The 26,286-nt window shown below is 41.9% G+C and overlaps 1 protein-coding gene across 9 annotated transcripts in view; it reads left to right on the plus strand.

Moving 5' to 3' along the window:
- Positions 1-26,286, plus strand: part of STOX2 (storkhead box 2) — a 126,312-nt gene that overhangs the window by 84,099 nt on the left and 15,927 nt on the right. For 2 of the 9 annotated variants that reach the window (XM_072334742.1, XM_072334744.1), the window contains exon 2: positions 23,268-23,420. In XM_072334742.1, coding sequence (XP_072190843.1) covers positions 23,268-23,420 — 153 coding nt within the window. Of the gene's footprint in view, positions 1-1,770; positions 1,845-8,051; positions 8,301-16,960; positions 17,348-17,401; positions 17,532-23,267; positions 23,421-26,286 lie in introns of those variants that run through there. The other 7 variants (XM_072334745.1, XM_072334746.1, XM_072334747.1 and 4 more) reach the window with 7 other exon arrangements.

Raw genomic sequence — 26,286 nt, forward strand, 5'->3', positions numbered from 1 at the left:
TGACTGGAAGCACAGAGTAGCATTTGAAGTCTGTGGGTTCCACCCCACATGTGATGCTGCCTTGCCCAGAGCCTGCGAGTCAGGTCTGTGTTCAAATAGATGTGTGGAAAATGTGTTCAGGATGCTCAGCCTGTTTAGCAGTGAGGGATAGCCTAGGGCTTCTGCCATGATGTGCTGTTCCTTCACTGCTGGTCATGTGCATCACTGGAGAACATCTATTGGAATCACAGTTCTTGCTATCCTTGTATTCTAGGCTTAGGAGAAGTCAGGTGTATTCTTCTGGGGATCTTTTGGTGTGCAGAGTGAGGTCTGCCCTGCTGCTAACAGTGTGGGTTCAGCTGTGCAGAAGTGAGAGCAGGCACTGCAGGAATGAATGGTCAAAGCAGTATCCTACAGGAGAGCATCTGCTGGGGCCCTGCAAAGACCTGGTAAGAGCTGGGAAGGATACAGTGATCAAGCTTTGGCTTGACCAATGACCACACAGCAGTCAAGTGAAGAGTGGTTAGTTTTGTCTCTCTGATCTGGGTAGCCAGCTGGACTGTTCTGCTGGTTTTGTTTTCTTGCTTTTAGGTCTCCTCCTTATGATAGTCTTGTTCAGGTTTGCTTGGAGGTAAAGCATTTTCTGGAAATTTTCTTCTGCAAATGGCATTGCTTCATAAAGGATGACATTAGCATCTGTTGGGAACCTTCTTAGTAGAGATACCCCTCCCTCACTTTCTCTTTCAGATCTTTCTAGTCTTCTTACAGCATAAATCTCAAAAAAATAAAACACATATCCATTTAACTAATACTTTACATTGATCTCTCAGGAATTTAAAAACTGATGTTCTGCTCCTTTGCTCTCTCCTGTCAGAGCCCTCCCCAAACCTTCTTGTGCCTTCTTCCTGACCTTTCAGACATGACAGCGAGTACTTCTCTCCGCTGTACCGTTTATCTTCTTTGTGAATCTTAAGCGAACCTTTTCTGATCTCTCTGTGTGTTCTGGAGCAGAATATGCCAGGACTGGGACAGGGCTGAAATCAAGATCACTGAAGCAACTATTGAGAGCTGTCTTGAAAGCAATAAGTTAACATTGTGATTTGTTATCTTCTTATGAGGGCTAGATAGTTCTTCCTGTGTCTGCAAATTTCATGTGCTTATATTTTGAATGAGCTCGGGAAGTTCATGTGAAGAGGTAAGGTATTGGGATGAGAGTTTCAAGTGCATTGTTCAAGTACATTTAAATCTCTGTTTTGGAGTCTGGTATTTGTCACATCAGTACATTTAAATTGTTCTCTGTTGTTTTTTTTCCTTCTCCTCAAGGGGGTGCAGGGGAAGTAGTCAGAGAATCAGGATAATGGCTTTAACAAATGGAAATAGTTTGTGTGAATGACTCCTAAAGCAGCCCTCTTGTTCCAGGCATAATTAGGAACACATTTAAAATACGACTTTCACCTATGCGGTTCAGTGGGCATCCTTTGGGTTTGTAAATAGAAGGGAGCACAACGTTAACTTTCAGGTTGAGAACTTCTCTTCTGAACAGGCAGCATAGCTTTGTCTGTGCTATTCCTGAAAATGTATCATTTTCTTAACACACTCAGAATTTGCCTGGATTTTTTGGCAGCTCTCTGCAAGATATGAGGTCCAGTTATTTAAAGTAGAAGTTTGGGGTGAGGTTTTTAGCTAGATTTTTTTTTTCCTCTTAAAATTTTGCTGTGTCTTAGTAGAATTGCACTTTCTAAAAGTTGGTGCTGCTTTTTAACAGACATTTTATTTTTTTCAGCTAATAACTGGTTAATGAATAGCCCTGACTGTTACAAGAGTGATGCATCCAGTACAACAGAGGCATGGGGATATTCCCTGTGGTATGTCTACCTCATTTTGTGGGACACTATCCATCATTGATTTCCATTGAATTATGCTGGTGTTAGGTGCTCATCGTCGTGAGAGGCAGTGAGAATGTCATAGGACTTTCTTGTTTTGTGTTAGTAATGGATAATTGATAGTAAATGAAGCTAGCGAGGATCTGGGCTCCAATGCAAGAGATGGTAGGAGGACTAAATGAGGGCTGTCTGTCCCTCCTGCAGGATCACTTGGTTTGACAATCCAGCTCCTATTCCCAGGAGCAAGCTGTCTACTCCTGAGCCTCCTGCCTCATTCACTCAAATTGCTTAACCCACTTCTTTGCAGCATATCCTGGCCTTACCAGACAAACCCTGCTAGCTCCACATTCTTTGGTGGATTTGTGTTCTTTCAGCAGCAAGCCCAGGCTGCTAAGCTTTATGGTATCCTCCCGGCTTGATAGGCGATTCATGAGGTGGGGAAGATGAAATCATGTTCCAGACTATTGCCATTCCGGTTGCTTTGCTCGGGGCTTCTCTTTATCAATTCAAAATCAAGATTTGAAATTAAAAATAAACATTTCCAAAGCAATCCTGCTGTCCCTCAGGGGTTTGTCTTAATGCTTTTTCCTTTGTAGTCTGTCTTCCAGGTATTCAGATCCCTCTCCAGCTAATGCCTTTCCCACAGCTGCCTTCTAGTAGGGTCAGCTACTGAATCTGAAGGAACGAGATTTTGGGGCTGTTGAGTCCCGTTTCTTGCTGCTGCAAATGAGTTAGAAACTTTCACCCAAATAAATGGCTCTGGATCCATTTTGAAGCCAGTCAGGGATTTTGCCCCGACTGCTTCTGCTGGAAGGCTGTGCCGTATGGCACCGTTGTCACAGTTAGCAATCTTCATCTCATATCCCGGCTGAATTTTCTGTTTGCTGAAACAAGATGGTTTCTGGGTGGCACGTGTTGAGGGGCTTCTCCAGCTCTGTCTTTCTTGGATCCTTCCTGTCAGATGTGCCTTAACAGATAGCTTAGCGTAAAGAGTGGTAAGCTTCTGCCATGCAAAATAGGTCTGTTTTTTCTAAGGCTTGGGCTTTAAATTAGAAGAAAAATGATTTAAGCAGTTGTTTACATTAGATACTGCTGACTAAGTCTTTGGAAAATAGTCTATACTTTAGTTTAAAAACTGTTTCTTTTTGATTTCTTTTCAGTTTGTTTTCTCTACAAATGTGACATAGGAGATCTCTGTCTCGTACATGAAATATTCCTGCTTACTTTTTGAAACATTTCTTCCAACCTTTTTTATTGCATGCATAAAGTACTTAATGCCTTCAATCTGCATGAAAATGTTTTGTGTAGAACTCTTAAAGTTCCCTTAGGACTGTAGATTTTTTAATGGAACAGTTTAAATATTTCCCACACAAATGGGCACTTGGGGCAAATGGCATTATAAGATTTATATGTATACTTGTTAGATATTTTCCCTTTTTTATTTTTATTTTGTTCTCTTAAAGACCTGCATCTCCAGCCAGCGTGTTTCCCGTTAGAGGCTAAGAAGTATTTAGTTTGTAAAGCTAGGAAGTTAGATGTTAACAAGAAAGGAAAACAACAGGCAGCCTTCCCCGCTTCAGTCACCATGGTGCAGGTGTTCAGACTGATGTAATGGTGTTGCTGCTTTTCTACTCTGAGCCGTACATGCATATTTATAAACACATGCAAGCCAGTCAAGTATTGCATTTGCAAGATAAACTAACAGAACAAGGAGTGAGATACAGAAGAAGGCAGTGAAAACACTTCAACTTCAGGTCTTGCTCAGTCTGAATGAAAGTTTTCATTTTGCAAGTAATATGTAAAGATTCTCAAGTTTCGCATGAGGAAATATATGATACTGGATATTCTTGTTAGGACATATGTTGAAAGTCGTGTTGTAAAACTTGAGTCTTACATATGGTTGACTAGTAGACAGAAGCTCTATTTTGTAGAGGTTTTCAAGATTTAAAGGAAATTGTTTTCTGATTTGAAACAGAGCTCCGAAGTAGTCAAATTTCATGTGGAAGAAAATCCCCCAAACAGTAGTTTGAAATCAGATGAAATGCTTAATTCCATCAGGAACAGGCTGCTTTATTTCATATTTGACTGCTTAAATGTTTCTAATATTGCTCTACCTAGTGCTGCCTTTCAGAACAAACTAAGGTGAAGAGAGAGAAAGAAATACTTCGTTTAGCAACACAGTAACAGGAAGTATTCCTCCCTCTCTCAAATTAGTATTTCATATAATCAGTCTAACTTTTTGATACATTTTCATTTCGGTGGGTGTTGTTCATGTGAAGCCATTCGTTCTGACTGCCTGTAATCTTCTGTGTTTTGGGGAGATTCTCAGCAGTAGTGGAGAAATGCAGTGTTCTGCCTTCTTTCTCTGCATGTTATTTTCCCTGAGAATGATTGCTTTCTGATGTCTAATATACCATATTCCTTAGGGAGCTCACTTTTTGCTGGAGATGTTATTTTAACAGATCCTTGGTACTACTGGTGAAGCTGGGTACATGCTGTCTCTGACAAAACAGCACTATTTTTAAGCATGTTCTTGGAATGTGTGCTTGCTACTTTTATCCTTGTTTATTCCATCTATGTGTCCTTCCTTGGTTCAAGTCCTGATGGTCTACTGGGTATGAGAAACAATGCTTGCCCACTCCAGGGAGCTCTTGCAGAGGTTGCTGTCTCAATAAAACCAGTCCCGATGGTACTAAACCCAGATAGAATTTAGTGAGCATTGTTAAACTCCTTTGAAAATTCCAGCTGTCGTGTGGACTTGCTGTCAGGGGGTGACCGTGTCAGTCAGTTTTTGTTGTGGGTGACCATATGACAGTGCAGTGTCATAGTGACTGAGAAGTTCTTACATCTGGTGGCTACAGGGCCGTAGGCCATGGTTCCCCGTACCTGCATTGGCCATGTGCTGTTGTCTCTTACTTTCACTTAAGACAGGGCCTCGCTTGTCTGAACAGTGGATTTAAAACTGATTTTGGGTATGCAGCTGTTGAGGAGAGTCTAGTTCTGTTTATACTGGATCTGCTGCCAGATGGACCTGTTAAAAGCACCTAGTTTGCTAGCAGGATTTTAAGCACAGACAGGAATATATCATTTCTAATGTATGCCCCTCATGTGAGTGTTTCAAGGAGGTGTATGTTTATCTATTGGCTGTTTAACCCTATCTGTCTCTTGTAAATGGAAGATTTCCGGCATGGGAGGAACCATTTTGCTTAAACTGTTCAGCAGGGTTTTCCAGAAGCTTAGATTTATTTTAATTAATTAAATAAATAAGGTCTAGAATAGCCATGCTTATGACTCCAATGCACTGCATGCTACAAGGTATAAGTATGATTTCATTTTGTACATGCGGGGCAGTGCAAACTCTAGCATAGTCAGCTCTGGTAATGTAAGCAGTGGAGTTCTGCACCACTATGTTCGATGCAGCAAAAAAAATTTGAATGGCTGGGGAGTTACTCCATAGGGGTAGCATAATGCCGGCCCAAGGCACATTTCCATCATGTCATGGCATTGAAAAACTGTAGAGGTGTTTTACATCATCCTTACCTCCCCTTGCTTTTGAATCAAAGCTGTTTCCTGGTGTACTTGAGAGAATCTTGATGATGAGATGATCTTGATGAATCTTTTCTTGGAGGCTGGCAGAGCTGAGGTTTGCTGTTTGTGCATCTCCTGCTGGAGCTACTGCTGGTCAGTGCCAGCCCTCATGTTTGTTTCTTGCTACGATTGATTTGTTTGCTCATCATTCAGATATTTCAGAAATATGTAAACACGTATTTAATTATTTTCTTTGAATACAAACAAGAGGTGCCAATAGAATTTATGAAGTTCAGTTGTAGGTTTATTATCCTTAAGCTAACAGTTGTGGCATTTCTTTTATGGATTGTGCAATTTGGTTGAGCAGTTGCTGGTTTTGCTGGAAGCTATCACTATTCATCTTGTCCTCTCTTGTTTGCCAGGTTCCTTCTCCTCTACTTGAGGACAAAGGGAATCATAAATGTTTATTAACTAAAGGTTTATGGTTGGTCCCAAGGCCAAAAACCAAAACTGATACAATCATGAAGAGCCCCTTTTCCTCCCTCTTCCCCCCCGCCACCCCAAATGAGCTGCTTAAATAGCAGCAATTGATAAGTATGTAAAGCTAAAGATCACACGGAGGAAATGATCTCATGCTTGAATGGCCTCATAGATTCAATCTGAAACACACTGGCTCTCTCTGAAGTAGGCTGTGAACTCCTTGGGGCAGGACATGCTTTCTTCCAGATCTTGCAAAATGCAAGACTGCAGATGTTTCCCTGTAAGGAACCATTTCTTCATACCTGAATTGTGGAGAAAGTGATGCATTTCAGTTGTGTTGATGGAGAAGACTGCCAGCATTTAAGGGTCTCAAGTATTAATGACAAGTGGGAGTCAAAGCAATTCTGTGGGAAATCAGTGTAAGAAAGAAAATTAGGTGGACGTTTTTGGTGTGTAATTGCGGGGCAGAGGAGATCCTACCTAGCTCTTCTGGTGCCGTATAGCAGTTCTTATGCCAGCTTGAATGGTGGTAGTTGCTTTTCAGTGTTGATAATGACCCTGCCATGTTACTTTCTTGATTTTTTATTTTTTATTTTTTATTTTTCCCTTGCTCAAGCAGAAAAATTCCACTTCTTTCAAGTTAGCCAACTCCTTTAATGGGTTGCATGTCAGCTACTGGAACGAAAGCATTTATGCTGCTTGCATAAGGGATTCAAATGATGAGTGAGCTCATAAAGGGAAGAACATTGAATTTCAGGCTGAATCAGTGGTTAATTGGCTGCTTGTCCCTTCTCAGCTTCTCTCCTTTTGTCTGAGTGCTGAAGGAGGATGAAGTCATTGTGCTGATTCTTGACCACAGCACACTGCCGACCTTCACTATTGCACTAGAGCTTGCATCAGCCATGTCTTAAACACCAAGTTACTCTGACATAATCCCTGCTTTTGCTTTCTCTTAAGTATCCCCCAGCCTTGTGTGGTTGATTGTTGATTCTAGTGGACTGTAAGGCTGACCAGCCCTAAAAAACCAAGATGACTGTTTATACTTGAAAGAAAGCCTTTGACCCAAATTGAGAGCAAAACTCACATTCCTCTCTTGGATCCACAGCAGGGCACCTTTGCTAGCCTGTGATTTGGCTCAGGAAATAAAATCTCCTGCTTGCCTACAAGCCTGTATAGTCAACACTTTATAAGCAGAAGTAAAAGCAGCTGAGGATGTTGTTGCAACTTTCTGATTAGCTCTACAGCTTTGGGTTTTGTTTGCTGGTTTCTGTTTTTACAAAGCATGTTTGAAAGATAGAAACTCCTGCATCTGTTCAAGATATGGTGGCTGGTCATTTCACCATTCTTGTGCAAAAACCATTCCTTTTCCAACAGTCTATTTAGATGGTGACATCTTTTTAGACAAGCAGAATGTGTAAATAAGTGTAGAGCCTTCCTTAATGGCACCCATAGAATAATTTTGTTTTCATGATTAAACCTAAAGACCAATTGTGAAGTAGCGTTATGTTAAAGTCACTTAAGTGTTTTGTCTTCTGTCGGCAAGGGCGAGTTGTTTGCCACAGCTGCTTAGGTTCACTTCTGGAAGCACCTGGCTGGCATCACCTGCCCTGTCTCCAGAGTGTGGTCCATCATGTGGTGCACAAAGGGATTTTTGTGGTGTTTTGTCTCTTGGAGCACCAAGAGCCTGGTATGCCTGTGCTTCAGGTGGGAATGATGGCATTGTGATGGAGAATCGGATAGAGGCCTGCCTTATCCAGTTTTTTGTTGTTGTTGTTTTAAGCAAAAATTGAAAAACCCAAGCAGTAAAGCCTTACAATCCTAGCCCCAAAGAAGCCAATCAACAAAAACCTTCATTGTATTTTATGTTTTGAGCTGTCTCAGGTCTGGTGTGCCTGCAAGCCTGGGGCTGTGGGTGTGAGGCAAAACGCCGGCCCTAGTTGTGGTTGAAAGATGCAGAGAACGTGCTTGGTGCGAAGGTAGAGTTAGTTTCTTCAAACGAGGTGGATATTGCTTCTTGGTGTGTAAGCTCTGCTTGTCAGCTGATGGCATGGCTCAGTGTGGGGACCCCTGACGGACCGGGCCCGGCGGACCGCGGCCACGCGTTGCCATGGCGACGGGCTGCCGAGCCCCGCGCGGGGCATGCCGGGCCCGCGGCGGAGCGAGGCGGTGGGAGGGGGGAGCCGCTGCGGAGATGCCAGGCCGGGCGGAGATCCCTCCTTGTCGGGGCCTGTGTGCTCGCTTTCGTGCTGCGGCAGCGCGGGTGGCGTCTGGTCTCTAGCAAGCGTTGGCACGGGGCTATGGCTAAGCCGCTTCGGAACGGCCCTCTGTTTCTCACTGCGAGTTGAAAGGGAGCAGCGGGGTCCAGCCTAGCTCTGGCATAGTCTCGCTGTTTGTGTGCAGCCGCGGAGAGTGGGAGTGCTGAGTGGCAAAGTGAGTAAATCTGGCACGTGGAAGCCGGGGCTCCTTGCTGCTGGGCTGGAGGGCGAAAAAGCAAATGTGTTCTTAAACGCATTACAGAATTTCAAACCTTATTCTAAACGCTGTGAAGTATATCACCAGTCTGCTTGTGTTATTAGCTGGGGAGGGGGGGGGGGGGGTTGTTGTTCTTGTTTTTGTTATACTCTTGGCCCACTGTAAAATAGAGATCTATGCTTTCCAGATCCTACAATAGAACTGCAGGTGAAGGCTTGATCAGCAGCTGCACAGCTGCCCACCATTTTCTACCATTCCTAGAGTGTAAGTTGGCATTGCTGCTGGCACGCAGTCCTGGACTTCTTCCCTGGCCAGGATAAGCTGAACAGGGCCTTACAGTTCTCCCGAAGCTGCAAGATGCTCTCATGCTGTAAAACCATTTCATGGTTGCATCACAGCTCCAGTTGTAAATTACAAAACAGGCTGCTTTAGGTTTGCTAGATTTTTATCTTAAATCTGGGACAGTCCCAGATGGATAAATTAAGCATGGGTAGCGCACATGATATGTTGGACCTGCTGCACATGTGAGATGAATCTGTGTGCAGTTAGTTTGCAGACATTAGGCTGCCTGAGTTGCCAAGTGTCTGGAAAAGTGGGCAATTACTACAAAAATATGTGAAAAGTGATTTGATGTATGAGCATGCATGGGGTGTAGGATCTCTGTGAATAATCATAGAATCATTTGATTTGGAAGGGACCCCTAAAGGCCATCTGGTCCAACTCTGCCACAGTGAACAAGGACACCTGCAGCACCATCAGGTGCCCAGAATCCCTCCAGCCTGGTTTTGGCTGTCTTCAGGGACAGGGCATCCACTGCCTCTGTGGGTAACCCGTGCCAATGCCTCACTCACCACTGCTCTCAGGTTTCCCCAGAGCTTTCTCCAGGCTACACAGCCCCAGCTCTCTCAGCCTGTCCTCACAGGGAGGTGTTTCATCCCTTGGGTCATTTTTTGTGGCCCTCCTCTGGATGCACTCCCACAGGTCTTTGTCTGTTCTGCACTGAGGACTCCCCATCTGGATGCAGTGCTCCAGGTGAGGTCTCACAACACAAAACAGAGGGGCAGGATCACCTGCCTAACCTGCTGGCCACAAAACTTTCAAAGCTGGTATTTTTTTCCTTTTTTGTGTTTTTTATTTTTATTTTTTTTAGCGCTTGCTTTGAACACCTGTGAGGAAAGTAGCTAGCAGAAAGTGGGAGGAGAGGGGTCTGTCTGCACTTGCAAAACCAAACAACTGATGAGTCAAAAGATATGAAAGCTGTTTTCAGGCTTCATCTGCTGTGTAATAACTTAAGAGACAGCCTCCAGTTCACTCTGTTTCTTGGGAGCTGTCAATGAAAGCAGGATCTTATTTTACAGTACCAGCTAAGAAAGGGAACTTGTCAGACATAGACAATTTACAGCCCGTTTATTTTCAGCATTCTCCTAATTCCTTTTATTTGAAGTAAAATCCATCTTCCTGACAGACCAGCCTCTTACTTCCCTTAATCCTGCAGCAAAGTGATAATCTGTTATTTGTGACCTCATAGGCTGTTGCTACGGAGAATGCCGTGATATCACGGGGCCTGTACTGTGACTTCACTGCTTCACTTGGAAGGAGCCGTCCAGCTCTCTGTGCTTGTATATTTTTGGTGTTCTTTTAGCATTTATCAAGGAGTGCTGTCTGGCAAACACATGTGCATCATGCCTGTCTGCATAGGTGATGAACGATAGAGGCTGTGTGTCAGGGACAAATTTGTGTTGATTATTTTTGGCAAAGTTGTTCCTACTCTCAGAAGGTTTTATGTTAGCAGCAGGAAGATGTCACTGGGAAGTTAGACAGAGCTTTCTCATCCCAGATCTCTAAAGACACCAGGAGAAAATGACATTGAATAGTTTTTGTCTAAAACCAAGAATTACTTGTAACTATCCTTCTTCATCTGAAGAATATAACTTTGTAAAACCGAAGCATTTCTTGGAAACACCAGTGACGCTAAAACTTCCACTGAGAGAATTTTCTCAGGTACAAGATGAAATACATATTAGTAAAACATTTATGCAATTAGGTAGACTCTTAGGGTCTTAACTATTTAATTAAAATATGAAGGAGATGCATAATGTTAGACATTAGACCTTCAGATATTACTAAGTAACTTGCATATGTAGATTGTGTTCTCATTCAGGTCTGAGCTTTTTTGCCATATTGCAGGAATGAGTGCCCAAAAGTAGGCTCCTCCATGACTGTCCTTATTTTCAGAAGTACTGAGAGTACAGCAGCACTTAATGGAGGTAAAGGGAAGTGCAAACCTACACCGGTTTTGAAACACAAGCTGTGACTATTAGAAACAACATATGGCGATAGGAACCAAACTTGGCTTTTTTAATATCACTGCCTTTGACCGTAGCGGTAACATTAAATCTCAGTGTTTTTCTGTCTTCAAGAGTGAAATTACCAGAACCCAGGAAAAAAACATATATATGTATATATTATTAAAAGAGGAGAGTAAATCCTTTGTTTTAAACATTTACTTTTTGGATACATTGGGAGGGGTGTTACTGAACAACAGGAAGATACATTTCCATCTCTATTAAAATCTGTATTCTGTTTTGACTGTTAATTACAGTTGATTTCATTCTTTGTTTTCACTTTTTTTTTTTTTTTTTTTAATGTGTCGTATGAACCTGCAGAGGAGTTTAGCAGGATTATATGCGTAGGTATTTAATATATGGAAGGTATTTAAGCTAAATCAGGTTTAAAAATCACTCTTATTCCAGAGTAAGTGTGGATTTCCATAGGTGTAATTATGTGGTGGCAATTCTGCCAGTGAATTATTCTTTCAGACGAAAGCTTTGCAGTCTGTTCCCATCTTATCTCTGTACCCAGAGATTCCCCATATCGGGGTCAGGGAGGGTACCAAACCAGATGCTGCATAATTAAGCTGCAGTGCAACATCTCAGTTAAACATAGTACCATAGTTAAAATACAATACCACAAGTTAAGCAAAATCTTCCTGCAGAGGCTTGGCAGACCACACGTGGCACACATGACGCACTTTGGGAAGCCATGCATTTTCAAGTCCAGGTGGATTACACCTTCTTTCTAGAAACTACCTGTGTGTGTGTGTGTGTGTCTGTGTGTGTTTTGAAGAGGTTCTCATAAAACAGCAGTAAACTTCTGAAGACAGTATTGGTGATGACATGTTTAACTGCTTTCATATGTTTTGGTTCAGGCTGCCCAAACTGTTGGCTCCCTCAGTGGAGTGGTACTGCATATGTACCTTATTAGCATGCACACTAATGTACTCTGTTTTCTCCATTGTATTCTTAAGCCCGCATCCTTCTACTGGCTTTGCTCCTGCATTATAAAAGCTTACAGGCAACACATTGAAGAACGAGCTGAATGCTTCTTTTTAGGAACCTTACAAGCTCCATAGAGTGACAGAGCCCATCTGCAGTCACTGGAGGATGCAGGTTCCCTTCGTCAGAGCATGAGCTTTGGAGGATGCTCCCTCTGCTGCAGCACTGGCAATTGGGTTTCAGCTCTGGACTGACAGCAAGATGTGTTCATTCTCTCCAGCTTTTAATTGGGGCTGGGAATGGAGGCTTTCATTGAGTCCTTTGTAGCACAGGGTGAAGGTCAGCCTGGAAAACAAAACAAAGGCAAGCGCCTGGTGGATGCAGAGCACATGCAGATTGGCTTGCAGAAAACAACTGTCCCTTTGTTCACTTCTCTCTTCACCAAAACACACAGCCGTTCCCACTTTGCTTATTCCAACAGTCCTGTAGACCCTTGGATTTTCCCAGCCTTCGTACAGCTGGAAAGTTTATTTCTCACCATTTGGTTGTTATTCCTGCTTCCGTTCAGCCCTGCTAAGCATTTGGATTCTTTTAGCAAGTCTTCTTTCATCATTAGCATCACATCTGCTGCATCGCCTGCTTTAGGAGTCAAACAATATTCATCTCTTTCCTTGCATTTCCTTTTAACCTTTCTTGTGTTTTTCTTTATGTCTGTTGTTTCTTGTTTTGCCCTGCAATCTGCCACCGATCATATTTCAATCTTCACAGCCTAGGCTTTTCTTTAAGCAGGCTGTACATTAGCTGTAAGGCTAGCATTTCTAGGTACCAAGCAGAAGAAACAGCACAGATTTCAAAACCTACTTTTAAGGCTGTGTTTAGCCCTGGTAAGTGGGGGCTGGTTAGTGCAGCATGTTCTCTTCCCATGCCATGAAATGTACTTATTAGATTTACACATCCTCTATGTTTTAATCTAAGAATTTCATGTGTGCGTTTACCAAACTTGTTCAAGAAATTACTCATCTAGCCTTTTGGTTTAGTTCAGTGTCATTTGAGACCATCAGCAGCTCCTGAGGTCACTTCAGGAGCCCAGTCTAATATCCTACTTTAGTTTTCTCTGTACTGGATAAGAGGGCAAACACACAACTATTTTTATGTGCTTTCGTCTTTCAGAAAACTGGGTCATAGCAACACTTGAGGGGCACAAGGATGCCCTGTCCCTGGAGACTTCAAGGCCAGGCTGGACCAGGCTCTGAGCAACTTGATCGAGCCGTGGCTGTCCCTGTTCATTGTAGTGGAGGTGGGCTAGATGGCCTCTAGAGATCCCTTCCAGCTCTAAGGATTCTGTGATTGTTGAGCCCTGCTTAGAGTACAGGGGAGGAAAAAAAAAGAGGAATTTCCAGTTCTTATCCCAGGAAAGGGTTAACTGTACTATAACAGTACTGTACTATGCAGTGAGTGTTTCGTTTGTAACAGTTGCATTAGAAATCTGAAGGGTGAGCTGTATGTGTGGTCACAGTTGCTCAGGTTGGTTAAGATGGCTAATGAGGGCCTCAGAAGAGCCTGGCAGGAGCTGAGTGAAACAGCTGAGCCATTTGGCAAAACAGTGACGTCAGCAATATTGTGGAAGGCAATGCAGCAAGTGTGGGAGGATGTCATGCTGTAATGCTTTCAGTCCCTGCCACTGCAGGAGCGTGGTCTGAGTGTTGCTAGCATCAGATTGGTGGAACTGGTGGATGAGTGATGATAATTCAAAGTGTAAAATGAAGGTGTTAATCTTGTAATAGTAGTAAAATGCCCACTGGAGGTATTGGTTTACTGTAATACAGTGAGCATTCAATAAAATTAAGCAAAATCCATGTGAAATGGACAGGAGGAAATGCAATTAATCTAGTGTACTGCTTAACCAGGGGAACCCCTGTTTCCAGATATGTCATGTGTCTGGGGGAGGTAGGTTTTGGTTTCTGCATTTGCTGATCGTTACACTAGTTGGAAATGACCCAGTGAACTCTAAACTGCTAAGTCTTTGGAGTGTCTAACCTTTTCTTTTAAAAATACTTTGGCACTATTATAATTGATTCCATCCCTGGCCTTTTCATCAGTTCTCTCCTAGCCAGGAAAAACTGGGCTGTTAAAGGCTGCTGCAGTACCATGGGACTTGGTTCAGTATTACAGACTCTAACCTGAAGTTATCTGCCAGTCATCATTATTTGTTTGCAAAGCTGTAACTACCTCAGTGTCATCTTTGGGATGAAAATCCTGCCACAGTTACAGCAATCAATACAAATAAGAGGAGGTGCACTGTGTAGTCGGCTTGTGTTGCTAATCATCCTTTCACCTTCCAAGAATTTCAGCTGCTGACTTGCTGTGTGTGTGCTGCAGCATTCCCAGCCACACTGACACTGTGCTGGCTACGTGAAAGTCAATAGGGAGGAGCGAGGGGCTAAGGCAGCTGACTGTTGTGCTCCAACAGCCATGTTCTATGCTTGCAGGGGTGTTGGCAAAGAGATCTTTATAGTTATTGGTTTTCTTTTGTTTCTCATGTGCTCATGCTGTCTTGAGAAACATCAGGTCCTTTTCAGTGCTTCTGTCTTTCCTTGCATTTAAACTATGTACTGCCAGAAAATAGGCAGGCTTTATCTATCTGTCTATCTATCTATCCACCTGTCTGGCTATCCATCTATTTCTTTATTTTTAGGTTAGTATCACTGTAGCTTTAGTATTAATTCAAAGAATTTAATAGTAACAGGTTTCTGTGCAAAAAAATAAATCAATACATTGCTGTTCTTTAGTCTCCTCCCATCCCCCAGTCCTGGCTGTCAAATCTAACATACAGAATTCTTCCTTTGATTTAAAATGTTACTTGCTTTCCACGAGGGTGATTTTTAAAAACAGGATTGTTTCAGCCACCAGCTATCTTGGGTGGAGTATTATGGGTTGTTCTGTTTCCCCGGTAAAGGCTGGTGGGCTCATTCATCGCTGTTCACTGGGTAGTAACAAGTGTTACTTAGCAAGTAATTTAGCAAGTGTTGCACTGGGTCCTGGTTTTAACCTGGGTAGGCAAGGTGTAAAGTGTCGCTTGTTCTTCATTTCAGTTTCTGTGACTCTTCAGCACATTAGAAGACTTGCTTCTTAAAGGCATGAAAGTGAGGTCTGAAGAGGGGAAGCTGCACTCACTGCACATACATTGGAGTCTAAGCAGCGTGGGGAGGAAAGGAGTAGGCTCATGGACAGCATTTAGCACAAAACCAGATGGGCATTGCTTGCTGGGATGCTGCTGAATTTAATATACTAATTGAGTTCCCTCTTGTGCTTTATGAAGTGCTTTCTGAAATAACCAGCAGAATTGTGCAGGTAAGCCAAGGGGAGCTTCATGGCATACTGCCAGCATGTCACTCTTAGCGGGGCATTAATATTCCCAAATCTAAGGTATGAAGAGATTTCCTAAAGAAACACAAGCATGCATTTGCATCTTTTTGATGTCTGTTGGTCTGGTTTCTTTTGGAGCAGAGCCATTGGTGGGCCATTTTCCCCAGGCTGCTCAATGAGGCCACTTCTGGTGGATGCAGTGGTCGTGGCAGATGGCCTGTGATGGGTAGCCATGGCTTCTTCATCTGCAGGCTCCAGCAGCTGAGTGATGATGGGCAATGGTAGCCTTCCACCTTCAGCATCCCCTGAAGCTGCTTCTTTTTTTTCATGCAGTAAGAGTGTGCTGTAACTCACTTTTAAGACCACAGAAATGTTTCTTCTTGGAATGAATTCTGTTGCAGTGCAGTGGATGTGGGCACAGCAGACAAAAAAGCCGAGTTTCCATGGGGTGATCGTGGGGGATCCAAACATTGGCAGTGCCAAGTTGGATTTACTGGAAGCTTTGTGGCTGATCCTGCAGCCCTGGGGAAGGCAAAGCTCCTGTGAAGTTGAAGGAAGATTTTCTGGAATGAACATGGGAACTGATGACTGTGTAAAGCAAACTCTCAGCTTTTAATGTTGAGATCCTTGCTGTTATGTGACTGCAGGTGTAGCAGAGCACCCTGCATGCCTTACATTTGTAAATCAGCTTGGTTATGCTATGGCTTTGCTGCATGAGAGTTGTCACAGAGCTGTGAACAAGAGTGATCTGTTAGTGGAGCAGCCCAGCTCTGTACTGTCCTCTTGAAATACGTGGAGCTATTTTGGGCTGTGCCAGGCTCTTTCACTATTGGGGTCGTTGTAAGGCTGGGCTGGCAGCAGAGTGCTCACTCTAGGGGGAAGCCAGTTGCCCACCTGTTTTGACCCAGCATATGTGGGTCCTCAAGTGCTGTGCTTCAGGAACGTAGGGGTTATGTGCCTGCTACACTTCAGAGTGCTTGGAATACGGGAGCCTTTAAAGAATAGTCCTATGGCAGTTGACAGATCACCACTAGAAATAGCTCTTTTGCAGTAAAGACAGTTTTAAGTGTTTCTTTCTATTGACATTCCCAAATAACTCAAAATGTTCTTCCCAAGCTGCATCTGTCCCTCATCACATGCTGTTCCTTCCTCTTCTTCTGTGTTTTTCCGATGCTCCAGCTTGACATATCCTCAGCAAGCAATAGAAAACCTAGCACTGGGAGGGAGATGGTGACACAGTGACCTCGTTCTGAGCATTACTTTCTTTGTCAGGAGCAGCAGAAGCTGAGGCAGCTTTGCTGGCTCTCAGCACTTGGAGCAGTTTGACGTTTTCTGCCTGGCAGGGTTTCAGGGCTCACTTTGTTATGAGCCCAAACAGTGAATGGAATGATGAAAAATGAGCTTGCAAGAACTTGTCCACTGCTTTTAATTTTTTGATAAACAGTTGCAGCAGCACAACTTTGATCCAGTGTGGAGTAATGCTGTCTGTTACGTGCAGGGCTGCAGCATTCTTCGGGACTGACAAAGGACAGTAAGTCTTTTCTTTAAATCAACAGAAGAAAAATTAGTGTCGCGTTCAAATAGTGAATAATTCAGGAAAATCCAGCTCTGTGTAAGTGTGTGTGTGTGTATGTGTATGTCTGAGCATTGGTGGTTTTGTGTGTTGTGGGGGTGTGTGTGCATTAAATCAGGAAGAGATGTTGGGGGTACATTTTTTTATCTTGACCGGAGGGTTGGAGCTTTAACTTGTCTTTGCTAATGCATGTAAATAGCTTTCTTGTCCACTTAATGAGGAGGCTGGCTTGTTATCCTGTACAGTGCAGCTGGGCACGGTTCCAGAAGCAGAGGCACTTCGTTTCAAAGACAAAGAAGCCAGCGCAGACGTAGGGAGAAACCTGGAACATTGCGCTGTGGATTTTTTCAGAGCGATGACTCATTTCAGTTCACAAAGGATTCTGGGCAGGGTAGTGAGAAGTCAGGTTGGCTGATCCATTCCTATGACTTCACTTTGCAGAGAGCCAGGCAGAAGAGGAGTGACACTGCAGAATGCTGAGGCACTGCAGTGGAGAGGTGCTTTGCTAAGAATGTGAGTGCCTTCGAAATAGGGGGGTGGCGTCAGAACGGGATTCCAGCTGTGCCGTGGAAATGGGGCAAAAAGGAGAGAGATGTTTTCAAAACACCGTGTAGGAGTTGTATTTGTAGGGCCCCTCGGATTCTCTGCTTCCTCCTCCCCTTCATTTCTTAACCATTTATTTCTTGTGCTTATGTGAGAATTAAGTGTGAAATGGCATTCCCTTCGGTGGAGCTGCACAGATACTACATTCTCTTTTATTTTCTTGAAGCCTCTACTTCCTTCTTGAAGAGGTGGGTGTTCGGCATATTGCTGCCTAAAAGCGTGCTTTGTTTTTCTTCTTTCAGGTCCTGTGGCACTGATCTCTGCTCCTGCCAGCTTCCACAGTGATATAAAGCCCCAATATGCACAGTGTTCTTACATCACAGCTACTCTGGATACTGTACTGGAGCATGGAACCAGATCATAGGGGTTCAGGTAAGTCCCCCTTTTTTAACATATTGTGTGCCATGAATATAGACACGGACATTTACTAAGAGATGCCTTTTAAAATTGTGATTTGTGTAAACACATTCTAAAGCACACAATATATTAAAAAAACAAAAAAAACAACATCAAAACAGCAGTTCTACCCTCCTTCATCTCAGAATGAGCAGTACCTCAAAAATCTCAACTGAATCCTCTCTGGGAAAGTTCCGTGCTCCAGCAGAAACTTCTTATGATTCTAGTCATAACACGTGCTGGGATATATATCACTTTGGATCAGGAGGCAGCTGACCACTGGACATGAACCAAGGAAGAAAATCTAAATTTCAGGAAGTACTCAGGAGAAATGTATGTAAGACAAATGTGGATACTGTGGGTAACACAGCGTGGCACTTGATGAGCCTGCAGATCGTGCTTTAGCTGGGTCTGACCATGTGAAAAGATAAGTTTACATAATTGAAAAGCAGTTCATAACTGGTAGAGAGCTAGAACTTTGTTCAGAGGCAAGTGTTTTTCATGTGGTTGCTCATTGTTAGGGTTGCTGTATCTTCTTCAGACTGGTTAAAATTGTACTGGTCATACTGCAAGGTTGCATTCTTGAAGTGTATCTGCAAGAGGAGGTATATTTTGATGTGCATGCGTTTTGGGAGTGCAGAATGAGCTTCATGTTTAGAGAATGTCTGCTACTTGCACTTGATGCACCTCTGTTTAACATGCTCTGAAGTGTAAGTAAATGGCAGAATCTTTAACTTTTCTTACTGAAAATCAACCTTCTAATATGCGTAACTATCCAGTAAGCACAGCCTGCTGCTTTGTCCTGAAAATACTCCAAAACTGTGGTTTAAAATGAGGACTTACTTGTGGCTGAAAACAGTGAAAACAATGTAATTTCTAATTTTCTTTATTTCAGATTTGGTTAGTAAAATGTGTTCTTTCTTATGATGTGCTAGTGCAGATCCAAGGCATTTCAGGGTAATCTGGGTAATATAGAAATCTGCACGTCCTTCTGCTCCCTCATGTTGTTTAATCAGATGAAAGCATTATCTGGCTTGAAATGGCAATTGTGTGTCATCATTGTGAGTTCACGTATGAAAAGTTCAGTTTGCCACATCTAAGCAAGTATTTTGTGATTAGAGTGATTCAGTTATGTTGAGGTTTGAGTGAAAAGGGAGTAATGTGCAACCCTGGCCAGGTATATTACTTGTGGGGCATCTGTTGCTTCTGTGAGCCAACTTGAAAATGTGCTTTTCCTAAAGGAGACTTTTCACTTTCAGTGTATGGGGTGGGGGGGGGAGGAGGAAGTGAAAAATACAGTAGTTGAATAATAATAGTGAATAATATTAATAACAGTGAAAATATAATAGTTGAAGAGCCTTCTTTCTGTCCCTTACTGGTAGTTTTGTTTTTGTTACTTCTCTTGTGTTTGAAGAGCAGCTTTGTCTAGTTCTTCCTGGAGTGAAACTGTGGTTGATTGCTGACCAAAAACATGTTGTTACCAAGAAAACACATGTAGGGAGTTTTGTTGAAACTACATCTGTGGCCATAGGGTGCCATGAAGTACTCTAGTTGTTTGATGCTTTCTGATTAGTTCTGTAGCTCTGTAAGTGGCAGAAGTAGTAACCTGATGTGTGTGTTCTGACGAGGCTCTCTCGTGTCTGGTGGGACGTGGCTTTGCTCCATGTTCCAAGCAGTTGGAACCTGTGTACCAAATGCTCACTGCTGTAGAGTTTCTGTTGTCTACTGAGTCTCGACCTCTCTGGCACATGCATGTACTCAGACTGTGTTCGTGCAAGCTTCATTTCCCGTGGAAACCAGGCCAAAAATTATGTTTAGAGCTTGTTTTGAGCCATAGGAGGCAAAAGGATGGAGAGGTGTTGAGAGCCCGGATGGCCAATTTGGCTTTCTGTATTTCACAGGATGCATAGTGTAATCAGAGGATTTCTTCAGCATTTCAAGGAAGGAATACATGTGAATTCTAATAAATTGTGCCTCTGTGTTGTAATTTTGTGAGTTTTCCTTTTGAATGGCTGTACTGAGTCAGTTTCATTTGTAAGTCAAGAGGTGATTTTTCAAACAGTCCTCATGCAAACTTCATGAGACAGGGAGTTTGACTTTCAAGTCACTTCTTTTCACCAGCAGAATCACTAATAAAATTTCTGTCATCTGTATGTAGTTGGTAGTTTAATTACTGATAGATGGTGAGAAAGACAGTCTAGCTCATTTCCTGCCGGGATGGTGGTACCCTGACTTTCAGAGAGCAGAGACAGTAGGTAAACTGGCACAGGAAAGCCTCTGGTTCATATGGTTTAAGTAGAGATGAATTTTTTTTGCCAGCTCGGTTGCAGACTATCACTTTCTCGTCTGTATATTGAAGATAGCTACGGTTACTCTGTTCTTCTGAATGTTTTGGAATCCATTGAAGAAATGCGCTATGTAGGAGCTATGTGTTTATTTTACTTGCTACTTAACCTCTTGTTTTAAGTAACATAACTTATTGTTTTCCCACAGGGTAGTGTTATAAATTCCCCTATGGCATAAATAAGGACAGCCCCCATTTATTATTTGTTATATGCTTAGACTCTTTTTAAAATGAGGTACCACTTAAAAAGTGTAGAAAAACTTTTAAAATTTATTTAAAGAGATCATTGGAAAGGCACTGCAGTCACAGAGCTGAAACTATATACATACACATATAAATATATAGATAGTATTTAAACAAAGCTTGCAGTCAGCTGGTGAAAACTGCTTTCTGAGCTTCAGTTTTCATTTAATTGGGAACATAAACATATGAAAGTCAAGGATAGTAATTTGGTTTCAAAAGAAAGCTGCTTGAGACAAGCATCAGCCAGAGCTAACAGGAGCCATATGCTGGATGGTTTGTGTAAGCGATGTGGTCTTCCAAAAGGGGAAAAAAAGTAGGAAAAGCAGATTTTTTTTTTAATTTTATTTTATTTTTAACAGATCTTTTCAGTTGTAGTCGACCTTCTATTGAGAAGGCTAGACAGTGTTTATACACGTAATTGATGTTAATATATTAAATCATAGACACAAGGAAATGTGTTGTTGTGCATCAGAAAAGTTTGTTCACTTAACTATAACCACAGAGTGCTTGTAATTTCCCAGAGCTGCGGGCTATTTAAGATGAAACTTGGCAAATTAGAGCCTTCCTGGGTGAGGGGCTTCTGGCTTTCTATCACTAGGTCTACTGCAGGCGTTACCAATGTGTGTCAGCCTTTTTAAACCCAGAGTCACTAATTAACTCCAGCAGACCATTACTGACTGAGGGCTGCAGAGTTAATTTGGACTCAACAGAGGTGAAACAAGAGTTGCCTTGTCATAAAAGAAGGTTGAAAAATATTCCATGGAAGAGTGTAAGCCTTTACAAAACAGAAAGGAAGGCTCTCATATAAGCAACACTTGTTGACCATTTCTGCTCCCATTTAAAGATATTTAACTTGTGGTTTTATGTTCAGTTGTCATCTTACTTCTAGGTAGTGAAATGTTTGTTAAGTAGCAATAGCATGCTCTGCTAGAGGTTGTGTTAGTGCTAAGCACCAGGTAGGTGAGGCATGGGAAATAGAAATAGTGGAAACTCTCAGCTTGTTGTTGACAATGAGGACCCAACTGGCAGTGATCAAGTCAAGTAGACTGATTGTTTTCTGCATGCTAACCTAGAAAAGTAATTCTGTGCTGGAGGCCTGCTTTGGAAAGGGAAATTGTGCACAGTGCAAGGTGACTGACATACAGATAAACATTACTGTTGCATAACCCATATTTAGTCAGGTTTAAGTTAACAAGCCCCAGCAGGGTGATCCCAAAGGTGTGCCCTGCAGGTGTGGTGTCGTCCGGGGAGAGGGCTGGGTTGCTCCCAGCCCACGTGTGCTCACAAGGGCACTTGTGGCACCCATCCTGTGCATACGAATGGCAGAAGCTTCTGAAATCACTTAGCCTAATCTGCATGATTCCTAGTGTAACTCTGATGCTTTTTAGACATAAAAAGCATAAAGATGCTTTTTAGACTCCTAGACAAAGTGCAGAGGTGACTTGTATGCCTCAGTGATAAGAGATGAACAAATTTCATCTGATAGCAGGCACAGTTATCAGTAATCGGTAATTAATAAATTTGATGTTCTCCAGTGATGAAGGGACAAACAGCATTTGTTCCTGAGTCGTGTGGAATTGCACCTCATTGCATTTCCCTGTAAGCTGTCTACAACCTCTCTGATTGATACTTCCTGCATGCAGAGAGCACTTCTGCCAGGAACTTCTTGGGCACTTATAGATGAAAATATCCAGAAAAGATTATATGTTAAGGTCATCGCTCTGTCATCACTCAAGAGGAGGGTCTTGTGGTGTACTGTGTTGAAGCTGGAGGAGAAGTGCTGTGACGGAATGCCGCAATGATGTGGCCAGGCCTGATTAGCAGCAGCAGTCAGGAGGCAGCATAGTGCCAATGTGTATTTTAAATTGTTATTGTGCTTGGGTAATGTGTATCACTGTTGCACACAACAGATTGTACAGCTGGTGCATTGAAAAACATTGCTGGTATGTCTCATTGAGACAGTTACACAATTTGCTACTCTCACCAGTTCACCAGTTCCTTTCTTTAACAAAGTAATGACTGTAATGCAAGACTAAATGTAATTTTGATAATCACTTTCATGGATTGAAAGTCCCTGTCTAGTAGCTATTCCCATCTAGTAGAAATGATAGGAACATAGAATTCATAGGGCAAATATCAGATCTTCAAAATTACAGAGAAAAGTTTGAATATTATTTGTTTTCCACTGTCAAAGGAAATCTCATAGTCTGTTTCTCCCCTGTATTTGAGATGGATTTGATCTGGGATGATCTCAAATATTCCTTCAAGAGGAGGTATGGAGCAGCATGTAAGATCAATTCTATATTTATATAAAGTATGTAAAAATGTGTATCTTTAAGTGTATTTGTGCAGTCTTGGTAGTATTACCAGATTATGATTTCTCCAGTAACTTTTGCTTTAAAGCTTTTTCAGTGGTCTTTTAAGTATGGGCTAGAGAATTATGTTTAAAGATTTGAGAAAAAAACTATTTGGGTGAAGTTACAACAAAGCTTGTTTTCAGGCCATCCTGGAACAATAAAAACTCCTAAAAATATATGATCTTTACGGAGGCATTCGACACATAGATCTAAGACAGACTTATTAAAAGTATCGGTCTTTAGGTATTTGTTGCTTTTGTGCCTTTAAAGAGTGTGTTCTGCTTCGCAAACTGAGTTGAAATGGTATTCATTAACACACCAATGTTTTGTAATCTGTGTTACGAATAGATGTATTCTGTCCAATGAAAGTGGTAGGCAATCTATACCACTAGCCAGTGAATGGGTTGTGAAATCTCTGCACCCAGAAAAATATGCATAAATCTTTTGTGTATGGATTTACCTAGTGGGATGTTAAAAATCTAAGGTTTTGCAACCTTAAATGCCACTTTGTAGGCATTTTTCTATTGCACCCTTTGAGAAACTGTATTTGCATTGTATGCATCTCCCCTCCTCCAAAGCTCTCTGTGTCCAAGTTCTGAAAAAGCACACTGGTTGAAATAAGTTGGATGGTTCTCATTCTGCAGAGTACAAAGACTGCAGAGCTGTATGCATCATTTCCAACTGTGTCTCTTCTTCATTCTGTAAGCAGCATTTTTATATATTAAGAAAAAGAAAACGCTTCATTGCACATCTGTTGTCTTTTTGCAGGTGATGTATCACCAATCAGCATGTCTCCCATCAGTCAGTCACAGTTTATTCCACTTGGGGAAATCCTTTGCCTGGCCATCTCAGCAATGAACTCTGCCCGAAAACAAGTCACACAAGAAGCACTAATGGAGCACCTAACAACCTGCTTCCCAGGTAGCTGTGCATGAATAAATCATTGGTTGGAAGGGCTCATGCCTGTAAAAGGGCAGTTAAAGAATCCCCTTCTCACTACCTAAAATATGCTTGTCTGTTTGGCTTTTTTAGAAGATGGAGTTTCAGCATTTAGTAGTCTGTTTGTCTTAATTCTCCTGGGTGGGAATATTGATTAATCATGAGATGCTACCCAGAAGTAAAAGGAAGGTTTTGGGTTTTTAATCTTAAAACTTTTTGTGTTCTTTTTTCTTATATGTACAGACAGAGAAGTTCCTTTTGATGGGGCCATTCATGTGAGATGCATTTTGCAGGGTCAATTCTTAGCTTTATGTAAATACTATAACAACGTCTTGAGATACTGAATCGTAAATTGTGTTGGATTGTTTGTTTGTTTCTTTTTTTTTTTTTTTAACTGATATCAGAATAAGGCTATTTGTCACTTCCATCACAGAACACTTTCTTTATCATCATAATCAGGAGAGTTTAAGACTTTTGTATTACTTAAAGAGAATAAAAGCATATGTTGGAGCCAGAGCAGACTAAGTCTACCTCATGGCTTTCAGTCTGGTTTTAAGAGCTCTATTAACTTCATTCAGCTGTTTCAAGTGCCATCATTCACTCTGTGTAGGGCTGACCTCGCAGAGGTCTGTGTAGAGCATTCTCCTTAAAAGTGCAGGTTTCCCACATTGTACTTGTGGGACGGACTCTTAAGTCTGGAGGGGCCTGATAGATGTGCTAGTGTCCAATGGTGATGATGTGTCTGCCTCTGTGAGGGGTTGTTATATTTAAGCCGAGAGGAGGCTGTCAGCTTGGCATGCAGGGACTTTGAGAGTCATCTTGGATACAGTTCTGGCTTGAAAACCTTCAATTTTTATTATTATTATTTTTTTTTATTTTTAACTTGGCAACTCTCTGTGACTAAAAGGTTTAAGGAACCTTAAACCTCCCATCCAAACCATTTTGTGATCCTGTGTGTTTTTGTGTCTTGATTTTTATTTTTTTTTTGCTTTTAAATTACAAAGCAAGAGTTAACTCGGAGCCTTAAAGGTTGCTTTGGCTTTTGTGCTGCAACTGGCACTTGCTTCTGAGGTTTTAAAATGTAGTTCTGGATCTACAGCTATGTTTGAAGTAAACAGTTCTGTCTGACATTTGATAATTGTACTTTGGAAAAGATTACTGCAAGTATATTTTGTAAATACTATCTCTCTGTCCTGATTTGTGGTTTAGCTTGCAGAGGGTTTATTTTCAGTATGCTTCGCATATTTTGAAAACAGCAGTGAAAGTTGTAAGGGATAGGATGCAAAGAAGGCAATGTTCAGAATTGTAATTTTAGTTGAATTTATTTTGATGTTGTGTTTTTTTCCTAGATCACTTTTCCTATACAGCTATGTACTGGAAAGGTTGCATAGATTGCAAGTGTTTTTTCCAGTGATTCTATCAATACGTTTAATAACAATGCAATTGCATGGCGGAAATGATAATTTACTGGTGGCATCCCTTGGGTTTCCTGGGAGCGTGGTTATCAGGTGCCGTGGTGCGTTGTGCTATTCTTGCTAGACAGAGCCATGCATCAAAAATAATTCAACAGGCTCTGCTGCTGCAGACTGCTCACAAGAAGCCTCAGGCAACTTAGCACACAGTCTCTTGCTGCCTCTTTTTTCCACTGGCCATGGACATGTGCATTTCTCAAGCTGGGGATTGAAAAAAGGAGAGCCTTGTTTTTCCCACTCCACTTCCCAAAACATAAAGGAAATTATAGTAAAAATAAATAAATAAATCCACCCTTTGTTGTTCAGTTTTTTTCCCCTCTCTAGAGGAGTGCCTTTCTCTTCCAGCCATAACGTGTTTAACAGAGAAAGCATGCATGTTCTCTCAGTGTTTGAGCACTATCCACGCATCTTATATATCTTTATACGATAAATGGAATCTCTTCTCTTGTTGCGATGTTTCCACTTGTCTGCCCAGACTCTTATAAACCAGCCATGGCTTTTTGAGCCCTTCTGTTCGCTGTGGCTATTTTCAAATATCTGATGTCCTCCCATATTCTGATAGTTTATTTTTCCTAATTGTGTTAGGATACGCTGAGAGAGAGGAGAGCATCATCGGTGTAGATGTAGCTGTCATTGTCAAATAACCTCTCTGTATCTCACCCTGTAGCAGCACTTGTCTGTCTGTGCCGTTTCTGTTTTAATGAACAGATGCTTCACTGCTCTTCATGGCACGTATAAATTTCCTAAGACCCCAGATGCCATTCTCAAACTGCCTAAGAATAATAAACCTCTTTCCTCAGTGCGGATCTTACAAGAGCAGTCTAGCCCTCTAGTTTGCTGAGCCATTGTGCAGGCATAAATCTGGGCCATGGCTCTATTTGAAATAAGGTATGCTAATTATTTATAACATCACATAGCAACCACTCCACATCCTTAACTAGTATTTCATGAGCCAATCAGAGTATTTCTTTTATCCCTTGTTAAGCCTTAGCATCAGCTCAGGAGAAAATCATTTTAGCAGACTTAACACCATTTAAATACTACTTCAGATGTATTTTTCATGAATTTATTTTATTGAAAAAGTTTGTAATGATAATGCACGTCTTATTGATGGCATTTGTTATTTGCCAGGTTTTTTAAAGAACAAGCTGCACGTGCTCCCATTATTCTAACTTGGAATTACCCAATGAGATGTTTGTACAGCCCTACTTTATAATTTATTGACCGTGGTTTAAATCCTGTGCACTAAATGTAAATCTTTGAAATCCAGTATAAGGAGCTAAGAATGTAACCTCTGTTCCTGTGTTTAGCAGCCAGACCCTCTTATTTGTATGGCTATGTCTGAAGGAAACATCGAGCTTTAGACTATGCTGTCG

Source organism: Excalfactoria chinensis, chromosome 4 (assembly GCF_039878825.1).
Source record: "Excalfactoria chinensis isolate bCotChi1 chromosome 4, bCotChi1.hap2, whole genome shotgun sequence".
Classification (NCBI taxonomy): Eukaryota; Metazoa; Chordata; class Aves; order Galliformes; family Phasianidae; genus Excalfactoria; species Excalfactoria chinensis.